Here is a 26,223-nt window from a genome sequence, read left to right on the forward strand (position 1 = left end):
TATTAAGTTAATAAAACCATTTGACTGATATGAATCAGACAACTAATTTGGATATAACAGAAAAATCTACCAAAACTAAGCAAGATGTGTCTGATGGCCATATTCATGGGCCATGTTTTGTCTTTCTGTGTCCACTTACACTCTGTTCCAAAGCTTAATGTCTTTAGACAAAGCCTAGTGTGGAAGCTGGAGTAATTATAACAGATGTTGAATGATTAAATTAGCAGTTGCTGGCTGTTCAAATATTCATGTCACATCAAGAAGGTATACCATTATAAACAAATTCCACTGAATGCTGCTCAATTATTCTGTGCATTTATTTTTCTCACATACAGTGCCTGGCCAAAAAAATGGTCACCACCTGGATTTAACTAAGCAAATAGGTAAGACCCTCCCATTGGATAATTACTGCATGGGTGATTATGTTTCAGCTGGCAACAAGTTATTTAACCTTAACTGATGCAGTGAGTAGCTTCTTATTTGTTAAACAACCATGTCAAAAGACACATCCTGTGGTTGTGGAAAAGATGTTAATCTGTTTCAGAAGGGTCAAATTATTGGCATGCATCAAGCAGAGAAAACATCCAAGGAGATTGCTGAAACTACTAAAATCGGTTTAAGAACTGTCCAACACATTATTAAAAAGTGGAAGGACAGTGGGGAAACATCATCTTTGAGGAAGGAATGTGGTCGGAAAAAAATCTTGAATGATTGTGATCGGTGATCACTTAAACGTGTGGTGAAATCAAATCGTAGAAAAACAACAGTAGAACTCAGGGATATGTTTAATACTGAAAGTAAGAACATTTCCACATGCACAATGCAAGGGAACTCAAGGGATTGGGACTGAACAGCTGTGTAGCCTTAAGAAAACCACTTGTCAGTGAGGCTAACTGGCAAAAACAGCTTCAATTTGCTAGAGAGCATAAAGATTGGACTCTGGAGCAATGGAGGAAGGTTATGTGGTCTGACGAGTCCAGATTTACTTGTTCCAGAGTGATGGGCACATCAGGGTAAGAAGAGAGGCTGCTGAAGTGATGCACCCATCATGCCTAGTGCCTACCATACAAGCCTGTGGAGGCAGTGCTATGATCCAGGGTTGCTATTGTTGGTCAGGTCTAGGTTCAGCAATGTTATGTGCCCAAAGAATGAGATCAGCTGACTACCTGAAGATACTGAATGACCAGGTTATTCCATAAATGGATTTTTTCTTCCCTGATGTCATGGGCTTATTCCAAGATGACAATGCCAGGATTCATTGGGCTCAAATTGTGAAAGAGTGGTTCAGGGAGCATGAGACATCATTTTCACACATGGATTGGCCACCACAGAGTCCAGACCTGAACCCCATTGAGAATCTTTGGGATGTGCTGGAGAAGATTTTGCGAAGTGTCATCTCGTGTCATCAATACAAGATCTTGGGGAAAAATTAATGCAACTCTGGACAGAAATAATGTTGTGACATTGCAGAAGCTTGTGGAAATGATGCCACAGTGAATGCATGCCGTAATCAAAGCTTATGGCTTTAGCTATGTAGGAAGAAAACACAGACATTGGTTTCCACGCTGGTTTCTGGGCAGAGTTTAAGCCTAGATTTAGACAACAATAAACAGACAGTGGGTATTTGGTGTTAACCAATTCTTATTGTGTTCAGAAAACCTTTTGAATAAGTTATAAGAGGAAGGATGTCTTAAATTCTGTAGGTTTACACAGGCTTAAAATATTATATAAATGGCATGGCAATATATATATATATATATATATATATATATATATATATACACATACACATACAGCGAGAGAGAGAGAGAGAGAGAGAGAGATAGAGAGAGAGAGAGAGAGAGAGAGAGAGAGAGAGAGAGAGAGAGAGAGAATGTCTAAGTTTACTGCCGCTGAAAGAATTTCCTCGTGGTCTTTCATTGACCTCTGCTGGTGCAAATGCAGCACAGCAAGAAAAGGTATGCATCAAACTAATTCGCTTTTACAAATTAGAAAAAAAAAAAAAAACATAACAAAGAAGTGAACAATTATACAAGTGAGTTCGTACATAGGTAAATACATAAATAAACAGACAAATAAATATATGCTAATACAGTAAAAGCCTACCATTTTTGCATCATGTTGCCTGAGTTTGAGATATAATTGTGTGCCAATTAACTCAGCTTGTTCATCTAAATCCTAGGATAAGTTTAAAGATCTGGCATGCAAACAGACAACTTTCGTCGAAGCTCTAGTGACGTTTTCGTTAGCTGCATAAAATTCTTACTTGTGGGCGTGAGGTCGATATTGTGGTCTTTTTTTTGCGCAGGAAGTAAGCTAGAAAGAGTCAACTAGGTAAAGCGACATGTTTGGGTATGCTAACATTATGAAGTCCATTTTAAAGCTATTCATTGATACATTTTCGACATGAGCAAAGGTGAGTCAGCCTCTGCAGTGGTATCTCTATTCGGCCGACGTTTATAATAGAGACTACTATTCCTGCACTATTCCTCGCCTCTTCCTCTACTACTGTTCTGCTAGTCTTCAGGAAATGATGAGGAATTGTAAATTATTTATTTTTTTAGCATGTTGTAAATATTGTTTTTTGCATGTATTTACACAGTACACTTCACCGCATTCCACTACATTTCGTTTCAGTTTTAATGAACCACAGGAAATTACGCATCATAGTATATAGATAGATACGAGTATATAGTATATACTCGTATCTACCATTTTACCAGAGTTACAGATTAAATAACGTATATAAGAAAGTAAAAAAAGTGAGTAATGTGGGTAGATGAATGAATTAAATGTTATGATCTATTTTTTGTTTCTGTCCTAAACGGCTAAAAGAGACCATTTTCTAGCACTACATGCACTACACCAGTAGCATATTTTAAGTTTGTGGACCACCTGGAATGTATTAAATAAATAAAGATTAAACAAAGAAAATACAGAGCCAAGTTGTATGAGGTTTTAATATTATTACATACAGATACATCCATTCTTAATTCCCACCCCTGTGCCTCACAGAGCATTTTCCAAACTCAGCATGTAATAAGGATGCAACAGGGTCACTCATAGATGTACAGGTTTCCATCACCTAGATGTTGTGGTATGTTCCTACAATCAAAATTGTTTATGTGTAATCAATCAATCAATCAATCAATCAATCAATCAATCAATCAATCAATCAATCAATCAATCTATCTATCTATCTATCTATCTATCTATCTATCTATCTATCTATCTATCTATCTATCTATCTATCTATTTATTTTTGATTTAGGTCACACTACAGAGTCTGAAGTGAGTTCATTATTCTAAAATATACAATTTCTTCAGTTTGAGCCTTGCTGTAAATTTACTTCTGTATTTTGAATTGCTAATCTGCTGTATGACCCAACCTTTTAGGTTTTAGATCACAGACACCCTGACATTGCAGTGGCAGCTCAGTGGTTAATGCATCTGTCAGTTCAAGTCCCACCACTGCCAAGTTGACACTGTTGGGGCCTCTGAGCAACACTCAATTGCTTAAATTGTGTTCAATTATAATTGTAAGTCAGTTTGGATAAAAGTGTCAGGTAAATGTAGTATAAAAGTTCCACCTACAGCCTGGAATTAATTGTCCTCTTCATGGTTTAAACCCATTCTAGTCTTATTTGCTTCAACAAGCTTTCTTCTTCAAAAATGTCCCTTTAAAACCTCTGTTGTTTAGGTCATTATGACACATCCTTTGTGCTGTTGCTCAATACAGTTCTGGTCCTTCCTTTTGTCTCTTCCCTCATAAGTGACATCATCATCCTGGGACCTCCATAAAGATGCTGCTGACAAAGATGGCCTGCTTTTTGCTTGCTTTTTATGGCTCCTTGCTACTGGTGTTCATTGTTATCTCTGACACTCATCTTTGCCCTGTTGGGGCAAAACTTGTGTTTTGTGTACACTTTTTGTAAAAAATTCAAAACAGCTCTCTGCATCGTCTCATTAGGACTAAGGTGTGGCTGCTTTTTTTGTTGGTGTTGAGTTTACCTGTTTTAGCTACTGAGCTTAGTGAGGGATGTCTGTCTTTATTTAGTGTTGCTTTCATGCAGGTGTTTATGTAATTAGCTTTGGCTTTTGTGTGTTTTGGCCTAGGCCACACCTGATGGCAACTTGTATGCAAACGGGAGTTTAAAAAGTACATTCTATTCATTGTATTTTTCCTTGGTCTTTGTTACTTTTCCATTCACACACTGCAAATTAATTCTACATTAATCCTTTCTTGTTGCAGTTAAACAGACTGGATTTTAACAATATCAATTCACATTTTAGGGACCATTCATGCACAAATTCAGATAATGCAAAATGGTTCATAAACTTTACTTTTCTTGCAGCTGTATTTGATGAGGCAAATGATTGAAATGCTTTATGGTGTCTTGGTTTGGCATGAAATAGTCAGTGAAAATTTGACAGGCTGTTGGCCCATTACAATAGGCCAACAAGAACTACTGTGAACTAAGAATGTGATTGGTATCAGGCTATTAAAACCCTGAGTCAAAGTTTGACATCCTGTTGCATAAACGTATTTAGAAATATCCACAAAACAACAGAAAACAAACTGCAGAGTTGCTGATTTTTGTGCAGCACCACAGTGGCTTTGTTTAACAACTGCTGTATTATAAGTGTCAGTGCCTGGCCTGTCCCTGACCAGTATCTAGAAAAAAGTCATAAGTTTCACTCTGGCTGCTCAGTCCCGATAAACACAGTGGCAGGAAATTTCTACCATTCTAAGTGTGACAGGAAAGGCTGTCCTGTGACTTCTGCTTAACTCAGATCTGACAAATTTGCATCTTCCACTCACTCTGTTTACTCAGTACAGACAAGGTGGTTGGTGGTGTTCACTAATTGCATACTGGGGCAGTTCTTTCATGCTTTGGCCTGGGATAAGGTGATTTTTGTGACTGCAGAAATGGCTGCAGATCATGTGGCTGACAAAAGGGCAAGACTCCTGGCCTCCAGAACCAGGTGGAGTGACAGAACAGCTGTGCAGCCATTCATCAGCCCTAGTACAGGTATGAGTTTTTAGAAACAATAAGCCATGTTAATCAAATGTTTTAGAGTAAGAATGCTGATCTAGGATCAGTATTTGCTTCTTACATCCTCCACAGATGGCTAATATCAGGTCTCAATTCTCACTGTGAGGCATTTAATAACTGGCCCTTTTTTAGATTCTCATATAGTGGATTTTTATGGAGTAAGACACTCCAAAGTACTGTGCTTGATTCAGTTAATTTCTTTCAGTTATGTTACTGATTATATAGGATTTAGCTGTTGTAAAGAGATCATCCAGGGGCCTGTGAATAGGACAAAATGAATCAGAGACAGGTTTTTTGGGGTTGTTGAGGAGTGTCTTAAAATGAATGGAAAGAGAGAACTGAAACAGTAGACTTTTAAGATTCAGCTATTTTACTGTTTCTTTTCAGCAGAAGAGCATAATCAAAATAGTGTTCAGCAATGGCTCCTCTCTCTCTGCGAGTGAGTACTCTGTCCACTGTGAAACTGAAATTTGTTTTGTCTACTTTCAAATGCAAAATTGTTTTAAAGTTTGGTAAATAAGAGTCATCATCATTCCACATACTTGGTCTCCTAATTAGGATAAAAGGTACCACCTAGACAAACAAATACATTTTTTTTTCCTCCTTTAGGGAAGATGCTAAACCAGAAATTGTCCAGGAAGCTCCAGGTAATTGACAAAAAACAGTGGACAGCCATTAGTGTTTATTTGACATTATTTGAAATAAATGATTACTTCTGGTATTGTTATAATGTGTCCTGGAATCTGATGAAATCGAATGTGTATATGAAATGAAATGATAAAAAGGTCCAGTATTTTAATGATGTATTTGGGAGAAAGAGCATGCACACGTATTTATATACATGTTTTACCTTGGGAGAAGATACTTTATCCTTTCCCAAAAGACATTACATGGGCAGAGGCACTTCATGGCTGATCCAGTCAAACAACATGCAAAACAGTCCTGTAGCCGCCCTGCGCTAGAAACATGAAAACACTAAAACTTGAACTAATTTGCTTCATCAGCACTAAACATTCATGTTCAGGATTGTTACTCTGAATTGTATTATAAATATTGTACAGTGTGTAAAGCTGCTACTCTCAGATTAAGAAAGGGGAATAAAAATACAACTGAAAAGAACAAACCAAAACTGGCTAGATAAGGGGTAAGTTTCATCAACTGAATCTCCTTTTTTGTTTTTGTTTTTTTCTTTCCTGAATCACTCTGCTAAGGTTGTGTTGTACTTAAATGGTTGACTCTGGGATCTAGATTGCCTCATTTCCAGTTTACACTGCAACTGGTTTTGTATATGCTGTCGAATAAACAATGCCACTTTGCTTATAGGTCAGCATCTGAAGAAGATAGGCAGTTCTGAAGATGACTTAGCACTAGGCGTAGAAGGTAAACCTGTTCCCTGTTCTGTACTAATTGGATGACGAGCACAAGTAGCCAACCAAATACTAGGCTGAAACATGAGTCTTTCAGACAATGATTTATCAGAAATGGGCCTAAAGGTTTGATATTTTAGCTCACACTGGTATACACACTAAGCAGACCTCTTCCCACTGCTGGTTTATTTATGCTGGAGGGAAATATGTTGGCACGGCACGGAGCTGTGTAGACTGCGCTCGTGTGCAATCAGCTATCTGAAGGATCAGGAAAGCTGAGGCAGGGGGAGAGGCTCAGTGAGGCAGCGCTAAGCCCCTCTTCACTGGCTGGATGTTTAAATGAGCCTAGGAACAGTGCTCGCATGGTTTGGCAGGAGCGGCACTCTGGTCTTGTCCAAACAGCGTCAGGCTGTGAGACACACCAGTCCCCGCTGTCACCTGCCTCTGTCTGCCATGAGCATTCACCTCTGTACATCTGTTCCAAAGAAAAGACAGCACGCATGCTCCAGGTGCTCAAGAAATGACATAAAAAAGAAGCAGGATAAGGTAAGAAGGAACAACAATGTGTGAAATCAGTGTTGATGGAGAAATCGAGGACATTTACGCCATAATGGCCAGAATTAAACAGTTCTGTGAATGGGGAGGGCATAGCACTACTGTAAACTCTGCACACCAGCTCCCATGCATGACCAAGACTCTGTGGACTTTCTTGAACAGCTCAAAGAGAATGTGCTTCAGGAGCTTTGAGTTTTTAATTTGCTTCTCATCTTCTGAAAATTACTGCAAAACACTGTAATTTTAGAAACTCTGACTAGGAAAAAGTTGTCTTTAGAACTGGACCTTTGGGATAACTTTACTCTCTCTGGAGTTCTCTGTTATGCTTGTAGAATTTTATTTAGAACTTTCTTTTTATTCTTCTTGGCATATTAGTGCAGTACAGTTAATCTCCACCCTGAACAGACAGGCTTTCAGTGTTATCGGCTTGTCTTCAATGTACATGTCAGACTGTCTGCTCAGAGGCTTCTGTCTGGTATGTCAGGGCTGCTTTTCTACAGACAGGAAGATTTACTGTAAAGGTTTCTGGATATTTCTGTTCTGATGGACTATTTGTCAAATAGTCCTGTATTTTTTGGTCTGGAGCTGTGGTTATACAATGGCAGCCAAGAAGATTATCAGTCTTAGAAATGGAATGGAAAGGTTTGTCAGTGCTCTGCAGAACCAAACACACCTAATGCTTTGGCAGTAGGAGAAGGAACATAACAGGAGAGGCCTGTGTAATAAGAGGGAGGAGGGTGCTCTTATGAGAAGATACTCAGGCTCACATTGTCCTTGACTTCATGCCAAAGAGAGATGAAGGAAACCCCTTGATGTCTTGGTGCGCAAGAGGACACTGAAAGCAGCACAGTGAGAAATCTTTCCAAATATAGCTACTGTACTGCCGGAATGTGAACAACACCAAACAGAGACTAAGTTTCAGGACATGCTTTATGGCTGTGGACGATGTTTCAGATTAAGATGACCACCTTTTCTGTCCTTTTCCAAAACAGCTTCTTTATATGGTAAACCTACTGCAAAGACTATACAGGGATATCTGAGGTAAGGACTGCTCCTCTTTCGTCATACTGCCATAGTAAGACTTTTCTTGTGCAAAGTGCTTTAGGAACGTAATCACTAAAACTATGAAAACAATGCTTCATTTCAGAAATTTCTTAATGCATGTTTTCTGATGCAGCAAGTGAATGCTACAACCATTTGCTTTGTGGCAGTGTTTCACAAGATTGGGTCCTAGAGTACCATGAGCACTTCACACATTTAACTCAATTGAGCACCTAATTAACAAGCCCTGCATGAGTTTAAAATGGGTGTTGGCAATGCAAGGCTGCTGCATTAGCATGATTGGGAAACACTGTTATAGTGAAGTGACTCATAAGAAATATGCTAAAGGACATGAATGAGAGCCAAGTGATGAGTGTGATGTTTGTATCAGGTGCGGCAGGTATTTAGCCACCTGTCTATAGCCAGTGACTCATTTTCCATGCAAATGTACAGATTCAGTTGACCTGCCTCTTCCTTGGCTACTGCGTTGTTTTGCATAAGGCTTGCTGGGGAAGACGAGACATGTGGGGAACAGTGGGATTGCAAGCAGGATTTAGGGTAATGAGCAGAGTAGTGGCAAGTAAATGCTGAGCAGCCCAAGATTTGTGGCTGGATATCATGCTATGTCATCATGGTCTCCTTACACTTCAGGTATTTTGTCGCAAGACCTCCTCTGCCCAGGTGGAGTAGCCTGATATCTGCATTCTCAAATCAGTCTGAGTCATTGAGGTGCCTGTCTTTCACCTTTTCGCCTGTCTTACTTATGCTGTATTTTTAAATGTATTTACTTATTTTAGGTGCTTCTGGCTGGAACATCTGTTTTTCAAACTGACTCATGTTGATGTAACTCTTCTAGTGTCATGGATGTGCTGAACCTCTGGCAGGATGACCCAGAGGAACTTCTGCTGGACCTGGGCTTTGGAGTTGAGGAGCCTGACATCACGGTGAGGATCCCAGCCCGCTTTATCAACCATCAGTCCAAGGCCCGTGGCATTGACATCCAGCTCTTCCTGGAAGCACAGAAGAACCGCATAGATATAGAGAATCCAGACGTCAGAAGTGAGCACCACATCAGTTCCTTAGATAACTGTGGCACTTTCCTTTACATGTGACTGTATGCTGATCTTGAGAAACAACAGTTTCTCTTCCTCCAGCAGAGGGGAACATTGTGCATTAATTTCCTGGATGATCACAGTATGGTGGAGAGTTGACAACTGGAGACTGTTTGAACTTTTGCTTTACATTCTCGTCAAGTGCAATGAAATGGGCTTTATCTTAACTTCTATGGCTTTCTTCTCTTTGTGTCTCTTATATCCTTTTCTCTGTCTGTTTGTTTTTTTTTCTTTTCCCCTTTTCTCTTTATCTCTATGTGCAGATCGGTTTAGACAGCTGGAGGTTTTACAGCAGGTTACTACAGCCTTTAGCTCTCTGGTCGGAGGCTCTGCTCAGGGTGCGGACAGACCTATGGAGCCTCCCGTCTCGGCAGAAACCAGGGAGAGGAGGAGGCGGCTTGGCATGCTCCTACGCAAGGCCTCCAAGAAGACCCTGAGCCAATTGCCCTCATCCCAAGACCAGCAGCCGCTCTCCCCTCCCATGGTGGGGCCGGCCACCAGCCCAGACCTGCCTGCAGATCCTCCGCTTGACAGGCGGTCCCCTATGAAACGTGCCAAGCAGTGTCCTCCAGACAGTGCCAGCCTGAGCCCTCTGGCAGAGGAGCAGGGATCTGTCCCAGAAGCAGCGGCTCCCACCACATCCTTCCCGTTGCCTCAGAAGAAGAACAGCAATCTTAAGGGAGGCAGAGAGGTGCAGAGCTTCGCCTCCCCCCTCACATACACACAGAAGAGTCGCAGAGAGATGGCAGAGTCTTTTGAGCTGGAAGAGGTAGTGTGCCATGGCTCTACTTTATTGGCCACGCCATTAAGTGGACAGAGTAACTGAATTTGCTATATAGAACAGTCTTTCTCTTTTTTTCCATCCTCAGATCCAGAGCTTTGATGAGGGAAGCATAGCAGGCAGCCCTGATCCCTCAGGTATGTGTTCTGGGAAAGCCTGGGTCCTTGCAGTTTTTAGGAGCTGTTCTACATACCTAATGCCTCATAATACCCTCTAGTGAACATCAAGATATATATTTCTGGTTTGTCAACCTTGTCAATATTTTTGTGTAAATGTTTTTGTGTGCAATATTGAATGTCTACTGTAAATATAAAACTTTCTATGGAGTATAGCTCTTTCATGAAAAGTGTTATTAAGCTTTACGAAGTTATTACAAGTCAGTTATTCAGTTGCTGTCTTGATAACATGCAAATGTCTCTTTTTCATGCAAATGTCTCTCACATAAATGTCTCTTTTTCTACAATTGGCTATTTATTTAGTCCTAATCAAAGTTTCTATTGCTTCTTTGAACTAGGTTAATTTGCTTCATCACTGTGCAGAAGCATTCAGCCATGACATGTGTTTATTTAAGCTCATCGTCCAGAGTTTTTTTTGAATGAGGTGTCATTATTGTCCATTACACCATGGAAACAGTGGTCAGCTTCACATGCCTGCTGCTGTTGATTGTACAGGAAGCGGACGAGCATGCCTCCACCAGGTCAGCTCATGTGTTGTGAGGACTAACAGTTGTCAGTCAGACAGCAGTGGATTTCTGGAGGAGCCGTGTGTTCCTGCAGTCTTACAGCACCCCAGCCCTGGCCCTGACTCTGACCTCATGAAGGTAAGAGTCAGCATAGTGCTTAGTACAGTACAGCGTAGGGGTAAAAATACATGCTAGGAATCTGAACTGCAGTTTTGGTGTGTTCTCTGTTGAAAGGTTGGGAATTACTATTAAATGTATTTTAAGGTGGAAAGTTAATTGTGGGAAAGTTACAGTGATATTTTAAATCAAATTAATTTCTACATAAGGCCAACTGTTGATCTGCTTCATACGTGTGTGTGCATTTGTGTGTGGTGTAGGTGCTCAGTGCCATTTCAGGAGATGGTACAGACAATCAGCAGAGGAGTGTAGACCAGCAGGAGATAGAGTTTAGCTCTTCAGATCAGCAGAGCCCTGGGAGGCTGCTTAAACACACAGATTCCTCTATAACAGACTCTAATACAGATCCAGCAATGGAACCTGCACCCAACGAGCCACTGATGAGAGAAGGAGAGACTGCAGAGAGTCTTTTACAGGAGGATGATCAAACAGACTGTTTGGTATATATGGATGTTGTGCAGAAGGACATTGCTCATGAAGATGTGGGGAAAAGCAATTTAGCACAGGGGGACCCAGTGAGTTCACCTCCTGCTATGGCATTGGAAGGTGATTCTCAGACAGAAATACTGAAATCAGACCATACTGTGCTTAACATGTGGTCATCCACCACTCATGAGGATGCTAATATGGAAACAGAAAATGTAGCGGATCCTTCCACAGAGCCCACTGAGGTCAATAATGTGGGATGGTGCTTGGGATGCTCGGTCTCTGTGCAGATGCAAACGGGCCTGGCCTCTGTCTCCCAGAGGTCCCTGAGAAAAGGCATGAGTCACAACTCCTCTCTTGATCACATCCCCATCAGCGATGTCCAGCCTGAAAGAGAGGCGTCGTCCCTTAGGTCAGTGTCATATGGTGCTGTGGACAACCTCTCAAACCCCACCCACTGCACCACCCCTCCTCTACCCGAGCTGCCGGCACCACTGCCTCACATGAGGCACTCCCAGGAGAGTCCGGAGGAGATCCGAAGCTTCCGGCTGCGCTCGCCAGCCCAGGTCGGGGGTCTATCATATGAGGAGGATGAACTCTCGAAGGGGACACTTTGGGCAGGCTCACCATGCTGCTGCTCCTGCGACCACAACTGCCGCTGCTGTTGCCAGAACTGGGCCCGGCCGCTGCAGAGTTCTGCCAGCCAGAACCGGCCACACAAAGCTGCCAGTCTGCCTGTAAGTTAATGCACAGCTCATGGACAGAACACTGACCCAAGGGTAAAATTTATAGGGCCAGCAACAAAGCTCACATTTCCTCTAATGTAATTTGGGGCAAATTGATATGATGTAGGGCAGACAAAAAATCAATGAGGTTAGGGCTCTGCTTCCACTTCCACAGTGCCTCTCTCATCACTATGATTACAGCAGGGCACTATACATTTTATATTTTTCCAAGAAGAAAAATAAATGAGATGGGGGGAGGGGGGGAGTTCTGTTTTGTAAGAGGATTGCTGATTAAAAGATCCAGAAGATGGGTTTGATAAATGGTGCCAATTTTGCATTTGTATAGCCTATTTGCATGTGAGGCGGAGATGCGCCGGGATGGCTGGCCACTTCTGCCATCCCCACAGCCTCTGGACAGAGCGCAGAGATCACCCACCCTCATTCATAAACAACCTCAATAAAACCTCGGCTAACATGCCAAAGGGCCTAGGCTTCAAGTGTCTCTCTTTCCTTCTCCTCTCTCCCTGTCTTACTGCAGTATTCTTTGGATGAATTGGAGGACATGATGAGATGCATGAGGAGGTTCTGGAGGGTGCTGTCAGAGATCGAGGAGAGGCTGGAGGAAGAGCAGGCATCTGTGCTCAGCTCCATGTCAGACGCATACAGGTCGGTGCTGGATAATGGCACTGCTATGCTTTTTGATCTAAAGGCTGGGTACTCTAAGTATTCACTCCAATGCAGTACTGAGTTAATACCCCATCATATGGAATTAAGGGGGGGGGGGGGAGGAGGAAAGAGGCAGTCACTGAATGCAATATATTATGCTCAACAGGTAAAGTTTATAGAACCTGAAAGACACTAGATTTGAGTGAACAGAGACATTTCAAATATAACACAGGTTGTTTCCTAATTATGAAGCCTGTTATGCACAAATTAGATCATTCCACTAAACACCTGTTTTATTGCTGTAGCCCTCCCCATTTGTTTTTAATTACTGAAGGTTTGAAGAATAGAGACCATTAAAGAGAATACCATTAATAAATACGAATAATAAAGATTAAAGACTATTGGTGGTTGCTCTTTTCTTGAGGATTTTTTTTTTATTTTCAGTGAAGAGCAAGTGACAAAATGGTATCATGACAGCATGACATTATGAACAATCATATCTAACTTGTTGCCCCCCCCCACCATCCATCACCTGCACTCTTCCTCAGTTTGGTATACAAAGGCAACCAAACACATTCAGGAAAAACATACATATGCATTTAAAAAATCTATATCTATATATACATATCAAATAAAGATAACTATAAAGCAAAGCACTAAAAAAAATACTATTATATCTTAATGTATAGTGTGATATGTAATTTATATTTTATTACATTTTGATGTACCATTGCTTTACTCATGTACCAAGAGGTTCTCTAATGTTATGGACAATGTTTTTTTCAGATTTGGAAGCCTTAGTCTAGTGTAGCAGCAGAGTGCTTCAGCATGACTTGGTCATCAAAGTAAATAAAAGTGCAGTTCATAAAGAGGAAACCAGCACTATAATCTTCTATTTTGCTGCTTACTGAGCTTGTTTCTCACTGAGCTGGGCACGCAGAAACAATTGAATCAGTTTAAGGAAAACATCCTTTTCCATATGCTTTGAGCATAGAAAAGTCACTTTCTTTTCTAGACCTTTAGACAGTCCCAGACCACCTGGTTTAAGGAAACAAGTATTCTCAGAAAACATCATTTGCAGTTTGTCTGCTTGGCATGATATCTTGAATTGGGTGTCCAAAGGTTCAGTAGTTCATTATGTCCTGTAACAAACCTTAAATAAGTAAGAAGTATCCCTTAAGAAGTATTTTAAATCATAGAAATATTCAATATTTGTTTTATAACTGTTTGTTTTCAGTCCTGAATCCAATGGAACGCAATATGCTTGAAGCACAACTTGTAAGGAAAGATGATCTGTTTCTTTGTGAGCTTGGATTATTTAAGGGTGTCTAGATGTTGAAGGTGTACTCCTCTTCCAGAGCAGAGGTGCGGGAGGTGCTGGAGCTGAGGGCAGCAGTTAAACAGGAAGCAGGGATGTTGGAACAGCAGCTCACTGATCTGGCCCATGCCTATGATGATAGCATCAAAATGGTATCCTGATTTTGCAATTGTTTTGCTTATAAGTTGATGGCTAAATATAGTAAAACAGTGACAACGATGTACTATTGTACTATATACTATTATTATACAATAATTCTATTATGGAAATTAGAATTCTGTAAATGTATTTATTGTAAATTGCCTTTTTTTTTTTTTTGGTAGAAGTTGAACAGACTACTGGATGAGCAGTCCCACCTGTACTCTCAGCTGAGCATTACTTCCTCAGACACACCCCTTACAGGCCACACCCCTACAAGAAGTGTGGGCATTCAGTGCTGCCTGCTCCCTGTGATGAACAACACACAGTCATTCCTCTCTCAAGGACCTACCAATGACACAAATTATGCCCAAGACAGTGGGTGGAGCCCCAACAGCAAGGGTGACAAGCTCGACTTTGTAGGATTTATCAAAAGTGTAAGCCTTTCATTCTCTTTTCAAATCAGTGTTTAAATAAACATGATTAATCATCAACTTTCTTAACCAGTATTTAATTGCTCCATTTCTTTTCAGTTAAAGGATTTATCCATTGGTAATGATTCACTGGAATGAATGAGGTTAGTGTCTCTGAAATTAATAGACTCGCTTATTCAGTAGGGTTTTGGTGGTTTGTTTCAGCTTTTTAAGAAATGATTTAAAACATTTCAGATCTTAAATGTGAAACATTACAACATATGTAACATAGTTTTTCCTCTTTTCAGTTCTTCAGTGTCATGAGTGATGAAGACTGTTGAATCTTGGTGTAGTATTTTGGTGTAATATTTCAATTTAATTTGAATATTTCATGAATTCATTAATTTTTTTTAGATTAATGCACTGAGAAATCTTGTGTCTTGAGTCCAAGACCAATAAAGAGCAGTAAATGTAAGAGAGCCACAGGTGTTTCTTTCATGATTGTATGTTCCCCTTTTATGATGTGGATTTGTTTTCTTCTTTCTCTTCACATAAATGTAATTGATCAATAACAGGGCAACATTAATAGGGAGCATCTGGGCTTCAAGCCCCCAAGAAAGGTGCTTTTCCCCATTCTGACTCAGTCACTGGAAATGTGAACAGATTTCGAAAAACGCACACACATGAACAGCTCTAATATTATTAATTGTAAAGGTAGTGCTAAAGTTAAGTGTATGAGAAACATGAGATTACATTTAATGTATTTGATGCTTTGGTTTGGTTATTTAGAACCACTCCACACACGCACACTTAATTGAAGAGGAGGAAATGCATCTAACCCAATGCTGTACTAGACATCAAAACTCCCTTACTGTTTAAAGCTCCAAGTACTGTTTCTTCATTGTATGCAAACAATGCATGGGTTTTGAGTCTGGTATCAATGTTTTGCTGACAAATTACAGAACGAAAGTGAAGTGGACTGCAATGTTATGTAGAAAATTGCAGGTCAGACATGACCTTTTCAGTGAAATAAGTTAGAAGATTTTGGTAACTTGCATACTGTGCTCTTTTTTTTCTAGTTTGCTTGTCATTTTGTCATCTGCTTTTTTTTCTTTTTTTTTTCCCCTCTCATGTCACTCATGGCAGGTTCACTGATCTGCACCCACGCCTCCCATGACCCCACTGTCCCTGCTCTTTCTAAGGCAATGGTCCACTCATCTTAATATGCTGTAATAATAATTCAAACTGTTGAAATAGATTAATTAGCGACCCTTTGATATTCATACACAACACATAATAAGGGCTCCTATCACCGTGACAACTACTATTGGAGAAGGAGTTGGTACATGCCCCTCCTCTCTGGTACATAACCCCTACATCTTTGATGTAGACTTTCGGTCTTTCCTAGGCCTATCCTTGCACTGCTGTGGTAAGTGTTGCATCCTCTATATCTCCTCTTGCTTTCCACTCATTTTAGACCATTTTGGTGTATTTAAACATTAAACAAGATATGTGGAATAGTCTTTAGGTTTTTTTTGTTTTTTTTTATTTAGTTATTTTTAATTAAGAAAAAAAATACATTTTTAATATGTGTTGTAATCAGTTTGGCTGGTACTATAATACTGATTATTCAAAATGAATGAACTGACATTACTTTTTATATTGGGAACAGAACATGCTTTAATTGAGCAATAGTTAGCAAGCCCTAAATTCCATTGTCTTGAGTTACTTTTGCCTAAACCAGTGCCTTAGAAATTATTGCATGCATGTGTGTAACAGTCTACTGTACTTACTGGGGCCTAAATAATGGATGTGGTGAAGGGGAGAGAGAGTGGTGTTATCTGATATGTGAACAGACTGTCAGCAGGTCTACAGGCTGTGTGAGGTCATTCTCAGAGACAGCAGAGCACAGATTCACCAGGCAGGAGCATTCATGTAAGTACTAGTGCATCTGCATGTCTGTTTCTGTATCTGTGTGTACATTATTTACAGTGAAAAAGAAAACATGGAATATTGTGGGAGAAAAAACAAAAGGAGTGGGTGCTGGAATGAGACATGGATCTAGCAGAAATCACAGAAATGGAGGCTTTAAGAAATGGAGAAGTGGCTCACAGGCAAACCTTTGTCCTGGGGCGTGGAAAGTGTGTTTCCTGTGTCTGAGAACCCCAACATGAAGCCCTATTGCTGTGTCCCAACAGATGAGGACACTGAGATGGAGAGAGAGAAACACAGCTCAGAGGACCACCAGCAGGACGAACTGGGACAAAAGAAACCACGGCGAAAAGACACGCCTGTGCTCAATTCCCCTCCTCTCATACCAGGTACACTGTTAAGTTCTCATTAATTTTTCTATCAAACTGACCCATAATCTTCACCCATCCCTTCAGACACCATAATACATGTTCTTTGTTCACCAGGGGTAAGATTAATGAAAGGAGAAACACGTCTGATTCACTTGGAGGATGCAGAGAAAGAAGAAAAGAAATAGCAGTATTTTTAGACCTTGAAAGCATTGTCATTATTTTCTATTTGAGAGCTCTCTTTGTTCAAACCTGTCTCAGTGAAACATTTCTGTTGTTAATTTCCCATGTTTCAGAGATTTACAACCAAGAATTACAAATTTCCTCAGACTTGTTTCGTTGAAGCGTTTTCTTTTTTAATGAACCTTGTAATAAAAATACATATTACATATTACTGCCTACAAATAATGTACAGTGCATACACTAAATTTCTTTGTTCTGGATTTGAATGCAGATGCCAGTGCTTTAAGAGTGCGCAGACCCAATTTCTTTGTGTCAGGTCACCTCCCGCGTCTGAGCGAGATGCTCTGCAGATGCATGGCTTTGCCCCGGGCATCGGTGATCTTACTCTCTGTTTCCCTCTCCCTGCATAGGGGGTAGGAGCGGGCACAGTAGCTGGGTCTCTTAGTGTAGCGCATCATGTACCTCATCCTCCCACCTGCAAGGTAAAAGACCTCAGAGTAAGATGAGGTATAAAACATATAAGTATATATGGGCAATTTTTCTACTGAATTGGTTTGTCCATACACACACCCTACATAGCTGTTTGTAAACAGATACCAGATCAAAGAAGGTAGAAGCAGCTTAAAAAAGACACAGAGTCATCATCTGAGCCCTTTAAGTTCCGATTTATTGTCACAGTAGTGCAATAATGGAGCATTGGAGTGAACAGGATCACACTGCCACCTCTCCTTTTGGTTTGTGATCATTTTCCCCCCTTTTGACATAATAAAAGGATGGATTTGATTAGGACATCATAGTGGAGTTGAAATGTGTGGCTAGTTGTCAGTCTTACAAAATATACATATTAATTCATAATTATATGGCTTAAATGTTCTGAAGAAAATGAATATAACAAATGTATAACATGAATAAATATGAAAAAAAAAAAAACTAGTTGGATTGACTCTAACACTTGAAAGACAAATTTCATGCCTGCTGCAGTACATAATACTACCTGTAGGTAATCCACTGAGATATTACACTCTTAAACAAAACTGATCTTACACTGAGTTCACATTTCTGACACTGGTTTTCTCATCCAAATTATAATTTCTTCTTTTTTTCAGTTTGTGAAGATAAACTCTTGTCAGTACAAATGCTAAAAAGCAAAAAACAGAATACTCTGACAGAAACACAGAGATTGACAAGCAGACACATGATTACGAGATTGATTCAAACACCTGGCAGTTTGCTAATACAAAGCAGAACTAAGCTGGGAAATGCTGTAAGGCAAGATTCCACTGTATCATATTTACTACTATTTAAACTTGAAATGGATTTCAACACTTCATTAGTAATATTTAATGGCACGCTGTATGTTGATCTCTGGTGAGGCAAGGGGCTTGAGGCAAAGCAAAAAAAAAAAACATGCTTCACATGCTTTGCAGATAACCAATGGCTGACTGTACTGTAATCATCACACCTCTTAAAGCTATACAACTTTCATATTGACATTCAGAGCCAAGAGAAACATCAGCATCAATGAGCATGTGTTTGTCACCAAGTTAAAATGCAATGCCCAGCTCTGCATCAACGGTCAAAGTTTGCTGGATACAGTATACGAGGAATAATGATTTCACTGACATTATTATCAATAAACTGTCAATGGGTCAAGAGCAAATAGATGCCTGACCACTACATAGTGTATAAAGGTAAGTTCCTGATCTGATCATATTACACTGTCACACAAAAATGTCTGATGACAATGGCAGCTTTGATGTGTGGTGACCTGCTAATATAATTTAACATGGCTAGTTGCTGAGCACACACAGAAAATTAGCTAAACATTGGGATATTTGTCTCATAAAATAGAGGGTTACTGGCATTCACAGACCATTCAGCAAGCATTCTATAAAACATTCTCTCCAAGAGAAAATGAGGAAAAAAGGCTGATAAGTTGAGGTTCAGAAGGATCACATCAGTGGTGCAATAAAATGAATTTAAGGCAACATTATTATGCTTAAAAATAAGCTTCATAAAAATGACTTGAACAGCATATAACTAATTTATCTTCATTATTTGTTATAATTTGGGAGTAATTAAATAATTTGAATAATAAATCTATATTTCTCTTTGGTCAAGGCAACAATAACATTTTACACAGTGATTCTGTTGTCTAAAATACCACCATTAAAAAAAAGAAGAAGAAGAAGATTTGTGCTATATAGGAACATTGTCTAAAAATTAGATTTTGAGATGAGATTTTCCCTGTAAATTACTAAGAAGAAATTTCACTTCACTTTTTTGTTACTATACAGCACCATCAGCATAGGCTTTCAGTGACACTAAATACATACAATTAAAAATTTGTCCTTATAGACATCCTCAGTACTGCAGGTTGTACTTTAAGGTGTGTTACAAAATGATAGGTTAAAACTGCCCCCATGTATCATTAAAAGCAATCATTTTCATAGTTTTGTTAAAAAATAAACTCACAAAGTTTTTCTCGCTCTGGTGTGATCTAGGAGAATAGTGGCATCTCTATTTGATGGCATCTCTATTTGATTAATTACATCATATGGTTGCAACATATCAAGCTTTTTTTTTACTATTAAAAAGATAAAACAGTCTGAGGAAGATCAGAAAAGCATCCTGAAGCATATGAAAATAAAATTTTTATCCTGCTTATAATGCTATAAATCAAACAGACTCAGTGAATTTGAAATGAAGTGAACCATCTGCATCACAAAAAGACTAATGTTCACTGGTTCATTGTTGATTGCAGCATTAAAATTCTGTCTATACACAGTCATTTATAAATAATATTTTCTTCTTTATATACAAGAAATACAGAATGTCAACAAAAAAGAAATAAACCAAAATAATAATAATAAAAAAACCTTACTGATAAAATCAAAAAGTACCCCAATTATGTTGCAAAAACTGATAATGACATCAGGGCTAGAGCAAACACAGTAGTACTTAACGCAGCACTACGGCTCTTACAGTGTGGAACAACAGACACGTGAACACAAGTTCAGTCATTATGTTTTAAGGTCATATTACCCTGCTGAATGTGTTTTTCTTTTCCTCCCTTTTTCTTTTCTTTTTGACCTATGTTTTGAAGCATACATTAATATAAACTTTATACCTTTAATACCGTTATACCATTTTTAGTATTTTGGCAAAACAGAAATGGTAGTGTCAACTGTTGTGTCAAACAAGTTGACACATTTTCATCTTATTCTAAAATTATGACTTATGGTCAAATTCAAATACAAATGTATTTCTACTTTCAAGGTGGTATATACACTGGCAGTCAAAAATAATTTTTCAAATATTGTTTTCTCTATATTCATTGATACACACACACAAAAAAAAATGGAGTGAAACATAAGAAATAGATAACTAAGAATGTTATCAGAATTTTTGTAGTTCCTTCTCCAGCACTGATGACTGCATCACATTGCTTTTATATACTTTCAAAAGGTTTTTATAATGAAAAGGAACTGCTTCCCATGCATTCAACTACGAGCCTCTCCTTCTCCGCTATTCATGCTCCTTTGATTACAACCACCTGCAGCAGGAAGTTGTCTTTAAAGTATATTCTTTCTTTGCTAATCTCCAGGCCTTTTTTAGGGATGGATTTAAATGCGATTTGTTACTGGTTTTCTGCTGTACCATTAATTCGCAAATCAGTTGGTATACACTGACATTGTACATTCACTGATAATTAAGAGCTGAATCTTTTCACCATATTTTGGACTTCATAGCAAATGTGCATTCACTGAGTATGCCCATGATCACTGTGTAAGGAGTACACCTAATTCCACTTGTTTGTCTCAGTCTGGAAACTGGTGATGAGTTTGTATCAGGTCGTCTAGCTTGTCTGAAATAAAACCTGCAGCCAATCTGCCTTTTTGCAGAGGAGATTGAACCTCAGCTCAGGTATTGAGCATAGACCACATCATAAGCATCAGTGACATAGAGAGGGAGTGGAGAGATCTTTTTAAACACTTTTTTAACACTTCAAAACACCTGCTAAACATCAGTGTATGGTATATCTAAGCATCTAAGATATTCTTTTTGACTGCTAGCTCTCTCTCTCTTTCTCTCCTCTCTCGTTCACACACACACACACACACACACACACACACACACACACACACACACACACACACACACACACACATCAAATGTCAAAGAAAAAAAAATAAAAAAATAAAAATATATATATATATATATATATATATATATATATATGTGTGTGTGTGTGTGTGTGTGTGTGTTTGTGTGAAATCCTGAAATTCTGAAAACCTGACCCACATATTTACAAGACATTATTTATTAATATATTTATTATTAATATAAATATTAAGAAAAAGAAGAAAAAAAGAAGAATAAAACAGACATTCTTCTGTTTGTTGTTTGACCTTGAACATTAACATTCAGCTCTGACGTTGCCATGGGAAGAGGCTTACAGTGGGGAATGGAGCCCAGGAGAGCTGGCTATATGTCTGCCTCAGCTGGCTATCTGTCCATGTTCCTCTCTGGCTTCCTCTCTCTCTGGAGAACATGCACCTATAAAGCTGTGTCTGTGTGTGTGTGTGTGGGGGGGGGGGGTGTATTTGTTTGTTTGTGTATAATCTCTAGGAAAGCTCAGCTGTGGAGGAAACCATGATGGCTGTAATGCCATATGGTTTCTTCTGGCTTAATGCTAACAGTCTCCCTTGCCTTTATGGTAACCCCCACTTGGTTGTGAGTTAACAGTAGGTGATGGCTTATGACCTCAATGTTGTGCCATTTTCTTGTCTCACTGCAGTGCCAAGCCTGACAATGAAGACATATAGACATATTGGTAATAAAAAAGAAAGTAAAAAGAATAATTAGGCAACAAATAAGAAAATTTAAAAATTCAATTGCAAAGGAATTTTTTTTTTCCTCCAAGTCACGCAAACAAAACAACAAACAACAAAAATGTATTCCAGAAAATATCCGCGTGACCACCAGATGGTGCTATGATGCAGGCGTGAGAGGCTTGCCCAGAAGATGGTGTCCTTGTTGAGAAATGAAAGAGCGGTTAGTGTGCATCAGACGTAGGGGCATCTGCAGTACTAGCTGCTAGAGAGGCAGGTGAGGGTTCATGATTACTGTGCTCTTCATCTCCATCTGTGGAGGAAAAGAGGAGATATATGGCACTTTTATTGGCATGAGCCCCTGCTCCTGAGCTGCTGGGTGGAGAGGTGAGATGGAATGATGAGGGCCATTAGGAGGCTGGAAGTTACATACCATGATAAAAGGAATATGCACATCGGTCAGCAAATTGAGATCTGACTGCATTACACACGTTAGTATCTGCTGGTCAGCTCAGGGAATGGATCTGTTATATAGATGATGGTGATACTGGACTAAGCTGCCATGTGGCAACAAACACTTTGAGGAACTTTTATTGGAATACCTTCAAGTATGTGGATGAAGGAGGAATGACCCAGCTGAACATCACTAGTAACATTGCACAGGTTTCCCCACTATGACAAAGCAAGTAAAACATTCTTCTGTTTGCTTTGATCAGTGGCTTTAGTGACTAAAGATCTGTTGCCTGGATGTTTGTGAAAATGTGTGAAAACATGTGTGATGCTGATTCATGGGGCGAAGAGGGGGAGTATGTGCTAGTGTTACCGTCTGGGCTCTTTGTGTCATTGGCGTCACTGTCAGGTGTGTCCAGCTTCTCTGCCACCTCCCCTGACATTCAGATAAGACACAGGTCACTACAGAACAAATTATGTACACTGTGTCTGTGATAAGTTACACTAGCCTCATGTGTACACTGCCATTTCTGCATCAGTGCACAGCAGAACACCTCTGACAGTACAAACAGTCATGAGGTAAACCAGTGGCATCCTGTAGAATTTTGCTATGAAGTTATGAAGCCTGAGCACCAAAGATTTGAAAAGTGGCAATAACGATATCAAAAAGAAAAAGGATTAAGTGCATTAACCTGCACTGGTGTGTTGGAACATGAGTCAATATTCATAAACATACTCCCTAGATCTGATCCTGAGAAACACCTGAAAGAGGTTCAGATCAGATCAGAGACATCATTATTGGGAGCTTCTACACATACCATTTCTTATTTGTTGTCTGTTGTCTGTATCACTGTTGATGTCTGCCTCTTTTGCATCCACCCCTTCATCAGCATGCTCCACTTTAGCTCCCCCTGCCCCTCCTGGGTTCTTGGTGCCCTCTGCTTCTTTGGGTTGCTGTTCCATGGACACCTTCCTCTTCACCTTGGCCTTGGTGAAGTCTGCTCGCTGGGTTTTTGTGTCTCTCTCTTTGCCGCTTTTGTCTCGGTCTGTGGATTGTGCACATTTCGCATCTCTGCCTTGTAATTTATCACTCTGATCTTTCTCACTTTTGTCTTTATCCTGTGTAATGTCTGTTTTCTCAGTGTCTGTGTGTTCCTCGCCCTTATCCTGTTTCTCCTCAACCTGCTCCAGCTTGGCCTTCTCCTCGGCCTCCTCCTGGGCCCTCTCCTCCAGGTCTACAGGAGTGAATAAACAATACATAAACACAGAACATCAGTAAAACACTGTCAGGTAACAAAAACATCTCTATATCTAGGTGGGTAGAAGTTCAGGCTATGAGGTACTGGCTCCTAGATGAGTGCCCACTGGCCTGGCATGAAGAGTGGTCACCTTTGGCTGCCTGAGTTCTCCACTTCTCCCTGTTCTGCTGCACCTCATCATTCCATGTGGCCTTGAAGCTCTTGAAATCAACAGTGAGGATGGAGCAGTTGAGTGAGGTGCTGCCCTCTGAGCCTGAACTCTTGGCACGTTTGCCATCTGTAGGAATGTTATTAAGGCTGTGGAAACACACAGGCAGTATCAGACATATATGCACAAAATGAAGCCACACACACTAGCTTCAGAACTGTTGGAAGAGAGCACTAATTATCAAAATGACCATCTTACTGTAGAAGGCCCCACCTCTTTATATCATGCTACCAACAAGACAGAGTAAACTCTCATTAATTTTTTTTAGTAAGGTAGTTTGCCTGGATGTTACACAGCTAAATGGGAGTACCCTTTAAATCAGTGTTTAATCTTCTGCATGGACAACTTTTCATAGGTTGTTCATGTGTGTATATGCACATGAGAAAGTACATGGAAATGTAACTCAACAAGGAGGCACACATGTCTGTTACTGTGTGTGTGTAGGGGTGGTGATCACCTAAATAGATCATAAACATCCTCCATTATGTATGACTATTCATCTTATCTGCTACAGTCACCAGACAGCTTACAAACACAAGTGAATGTTCCTCTATGCTTAAGCCCTTCCACATCTACTGCCTTTTTATTTCTGTGGTAGAGACTCAACAGGATTCTTCATTATGGCTGGACAAATAATCCATATAGTGCTTAAGCACGTGTCACTGTGTATGACTTCGTTTTCATTGCTTTAGGCCATTCTGTACACTGGGTCAGTGATTGTGGTGTTTGAATAATTTAAGGGTTCATACACATGCAGACCAGGCCAGTGTATATACGGCCTGCACGCAAACTGCTCACCTGGAGCGCCGGAAACCTGCCAGGCCCGAGCTCGAGGCCTCGTCAATGAGTGGCGTCACTATTTTTTCCGTCATGTCTGTGAGAACACTGAATGTAGGCTCCACAATGAAGTCGATGAAGCCTGGGGGAGAGACACACGCACAGTGACTGCAAGCATGGCTGGCCCTGGGAGATGGCTAGCATGCCAGAGGATCACAGGTGCTGACTCACCTATCTGAGACTGGGCGACCATGGTGGACTTGCGGTCGCAGAGGGGAGAGAAGGACAGGCCCAGCTCCGCCTCTTTATCCCCCTGAAACACACACAATTCATGCTGTCACTATGCAGGAATTCAAGCAGGAATGTAATTAGATCTTAAACATATTGGACATATAAACAAATGGACAGAGCTTGCTGTAAACAAGAATACTACAAGCTCTATCATTTCAATGTAGTTGTTTATTGGAGCTTTTTTTTTTTTTTTAACTCTCCAAAAGCTTGTTAGGGAAAAATGTGTAAATAAAATGTTGCTACACATATTTAAATTATAAAATGACTTGTTTGACACAATTTGAAGTCTCTTGAAGGTCATTGAATAACATCATTTTACAATTATAATTAACCACATTACACAGTTAAAGAGAGAAAAAGGAATTGACAGAGTTACTAGTTACTTTTTTGCATTAGAGGGCAAGTTTTGTATGTTCATGCTTAATTTACCACCATTCGGAATTTGCTATGCATCCATAAATGCCTTTTCTGGTTGCAAATATGCCAGTTTTATTTACAAATTATTTTGTCATCCCTGCAAAGCAATAACTTTAATTATTATTGCTTTGATGCTCTGTGTCTGTCTGAAAGGTAAGAATACTGCAGTCTCCCAAGTTGATGGCTGAACAAATGCACTCTAATTCCTTGTATGGGATTGTGCTGATGGGTCTCTCCACTGCAGATTGACCTTCAGAGTAATAGCATTAAGTTGGTAAGTTTGAGAGATAAATTGGTTCATGCTGAAAAATGATTTGTTTAGCTGTTTTGTTCATTGCTGTTGACATTTCAATTAATATGATTAGTGGTACTGTACCTGTGAATGCACTGATTAGATTTTACCTTTGTACAATCAACTTTAATGTGAATCAAGGTTAATGTTTTGCACTCCTATGAAGAGCAGCATGAACAAAATGCATTTTCATATCTGCATTTTCATTTCAGCAAACGAGATGTTAATTAGTTTGTTGAATTAACATAAACATCCCGCTTTTTAATCACACTGACATAGAACTACAATTGGATTCAATTTGATTTGACTGAAAATTATAGCTAAAAAGAAATGATCACCTGCTGTTATAGTGTTATGGAAAGGGAAGCTGCAGTCCTTTGTGGGTGGTTGTGACACAATTTGAAATAGTATCTTTGTTCCTCAAGGAGCCTAATGTACAAATTTACCTTCTTTAGCTTGTAAATGCAGTTTCATGCAAACCTTAGCTGGGGTTCTAGTTGACACTGTAGGAGTGCACAGCTATCAGTGCCCTCTGTTAAAATATTAAAGTGTCAAGCCAATTGATGACTATTTGGCTCTCCACCTTACACTGCAAAAGACATCCTACTGTTCTTTCAGCAGAGATACTTTTGGTCATCATTGTTGGAGGATCTGGTATCCTAAAATTCCTGGGAGCTAGTAATAAAGGATGATTTCACACTGGAGATGGATTATGATTTGCTGAATAGGATTGAAAAGACATGTGCTCCTTGA

General features: G+C 39.7%; 3 protein-coding genes across 26 annotated transcripts in view; 2 read left to right on the forward strand and 1 right to left on the reverse strand.

The window, feature by feature from the left end:
- The first annotated feature begins 2,293 nt into the window (after positions 1 to 2,293).
- Positions 2,294 to 15,998, forward strand: itprid1 (ITPR interacting domain containing 1). Of its 19 annotated transcripts, none has more exons than XR_014116821.1 (20): positions 2,295 to 2,416; positions 3,016 to 3,097; positions 4,929 to 5,033; positions 5,445 to 5,496; positions 5,667 to 5,704; positions 6,381 to 6,437; positions 7,972 to 8,020; positions 8,672 to 8,749; positions 8,877 to 9,079; positions 9,396 to 9,901; positions 10,002 to 10,050; positions 10,585 to 10,733; positions 10,973 to 11,935; positions 12,462 to 12,589; positions 13,948 to 14,059; positions 14,231 to 14,482; positions 14,579 to 14,622; positions 14,767 to 14,805; positions 15,605 to 15,687; positions 15,867 to 15,998. XR_014116821.1 is itself a non-coding variant. In XM_081695801.1 (19 exons), the coding sequence occupies exons 2-17, from the start codon at positions 3,067 to 3,069 to the stop codon at positions 14,615 to 14,617; spliced, it is 2,811 nt and encodes a 936-aa protein (XP_081551927.1). In that variant the 5' UTR covers positions 2,295 to 2,416; positions 3,016 to 3,066; the 3' UTR covers positions 14,618 to 14,622; positions 14,767 to 14,805; positions 15,605 to 15,743. The 19 variants fall into 19 exon arrangements, 16 of the variants coding, with proteins under 16 accessions (XP_081551927.1, XP_035386349.1, XP_035386350.1 ...); XR_014116820.1 differs by lacking the exon at positions 15,867 to 15,998 and adding an exon at positions 15,034 to 15,078 and having other exon boundaries at positions 15,605 to 15,741; XM_081695801.1 differs by lacking the exon at positions 15,867 to 15,998 and having other exon boundaries at positions 15,605 to 15,743.
- A 225-nt stretch (positions 15,999 to 16,223) lies between these two features.
- Positions 16,224 to 17,088, forward strand: ppp1r17 (protein phosphatase 1 regulatory subunit 17). Its single transcript, XM_027015774.3, has 3 exons — positions 16,224 to 16,393; positions 16,657 to 16,779; positions 16,876 to 17,088. Exons 1-3 carry the CDS (start codon positions 16,225 to 16,227, stop codon positions 16,944 to 16,946), a joined length of 363 nt encoding a protein of 120 aa, XP_026871575.2. The 5' UTR covers position 16,224; the 3' UTR covers positions 16,947 to 17,088.
- Positions 17,089 to 17,225: 137 nt separating this feature from the next.
- Positions 17,226 to 26,223, reverse strand: part of pde1ca (phosphodiesterase 1C, calmodulin-dependent a) — an 83,160-nt gene continuing 74,162 nt past the window's right edge. For 2 of the 6 annotated variants that reach the window (XM_081695815.1, XM_081695819.1), the window contains 6 exons: positions 24,702 to 24,783; positions 24,492 to 24,612; positions 23,616 to 23,782; positions 23,045 to 23,461; positions 22,600 to 22,662; positions 17,226 to 17,416 (listed from right to left, as the gene is read on the reverse strand). In XM_081695815.1, the coding sequence (XP_081551941.1) occupies positions 17,259 to 17,416; positions 22,600 to 22,662; positions 23,045 to 23,461; positions 23,616 to 23,782; positions 24,492 to 24,612; positions 24,702 to 24,783 (1,008 nt within the window). In that variant the 3' untranslated portion in view covers positions 17,226 to 17,258. Of the gene's footprint in view, positions 17,417 to 18,313; positions 22,090 to 22,599; positions 22,663 to 23,044; positions 23,462 to 23,615; positions 23,783 to 24,491; positions 24,613 to 24,701; positions 24,784 to 26,223 lie in introns of those variants that run through there. The other 4 variants (XM_081695816.1, XM_035530872.2, XM_081695817.1 and 1 more) reach the window with 3 other exon arrangements.

This window comes from Electrophorus electricus, chromosome 14 (genome assembly GCF_041902795.1).
Source record: "Electrophorus electricus isolate QZ-2024a chromosome 14, ASM4190279v1, whole genome shotgun sequence".
NCBI classification, from domain to species: Eukaryota; Metazoa; Chordata; class Actinopteri; order Gymnotiformes; family Gymnotidae; genus Electrophorus; species Electrophorus electricus.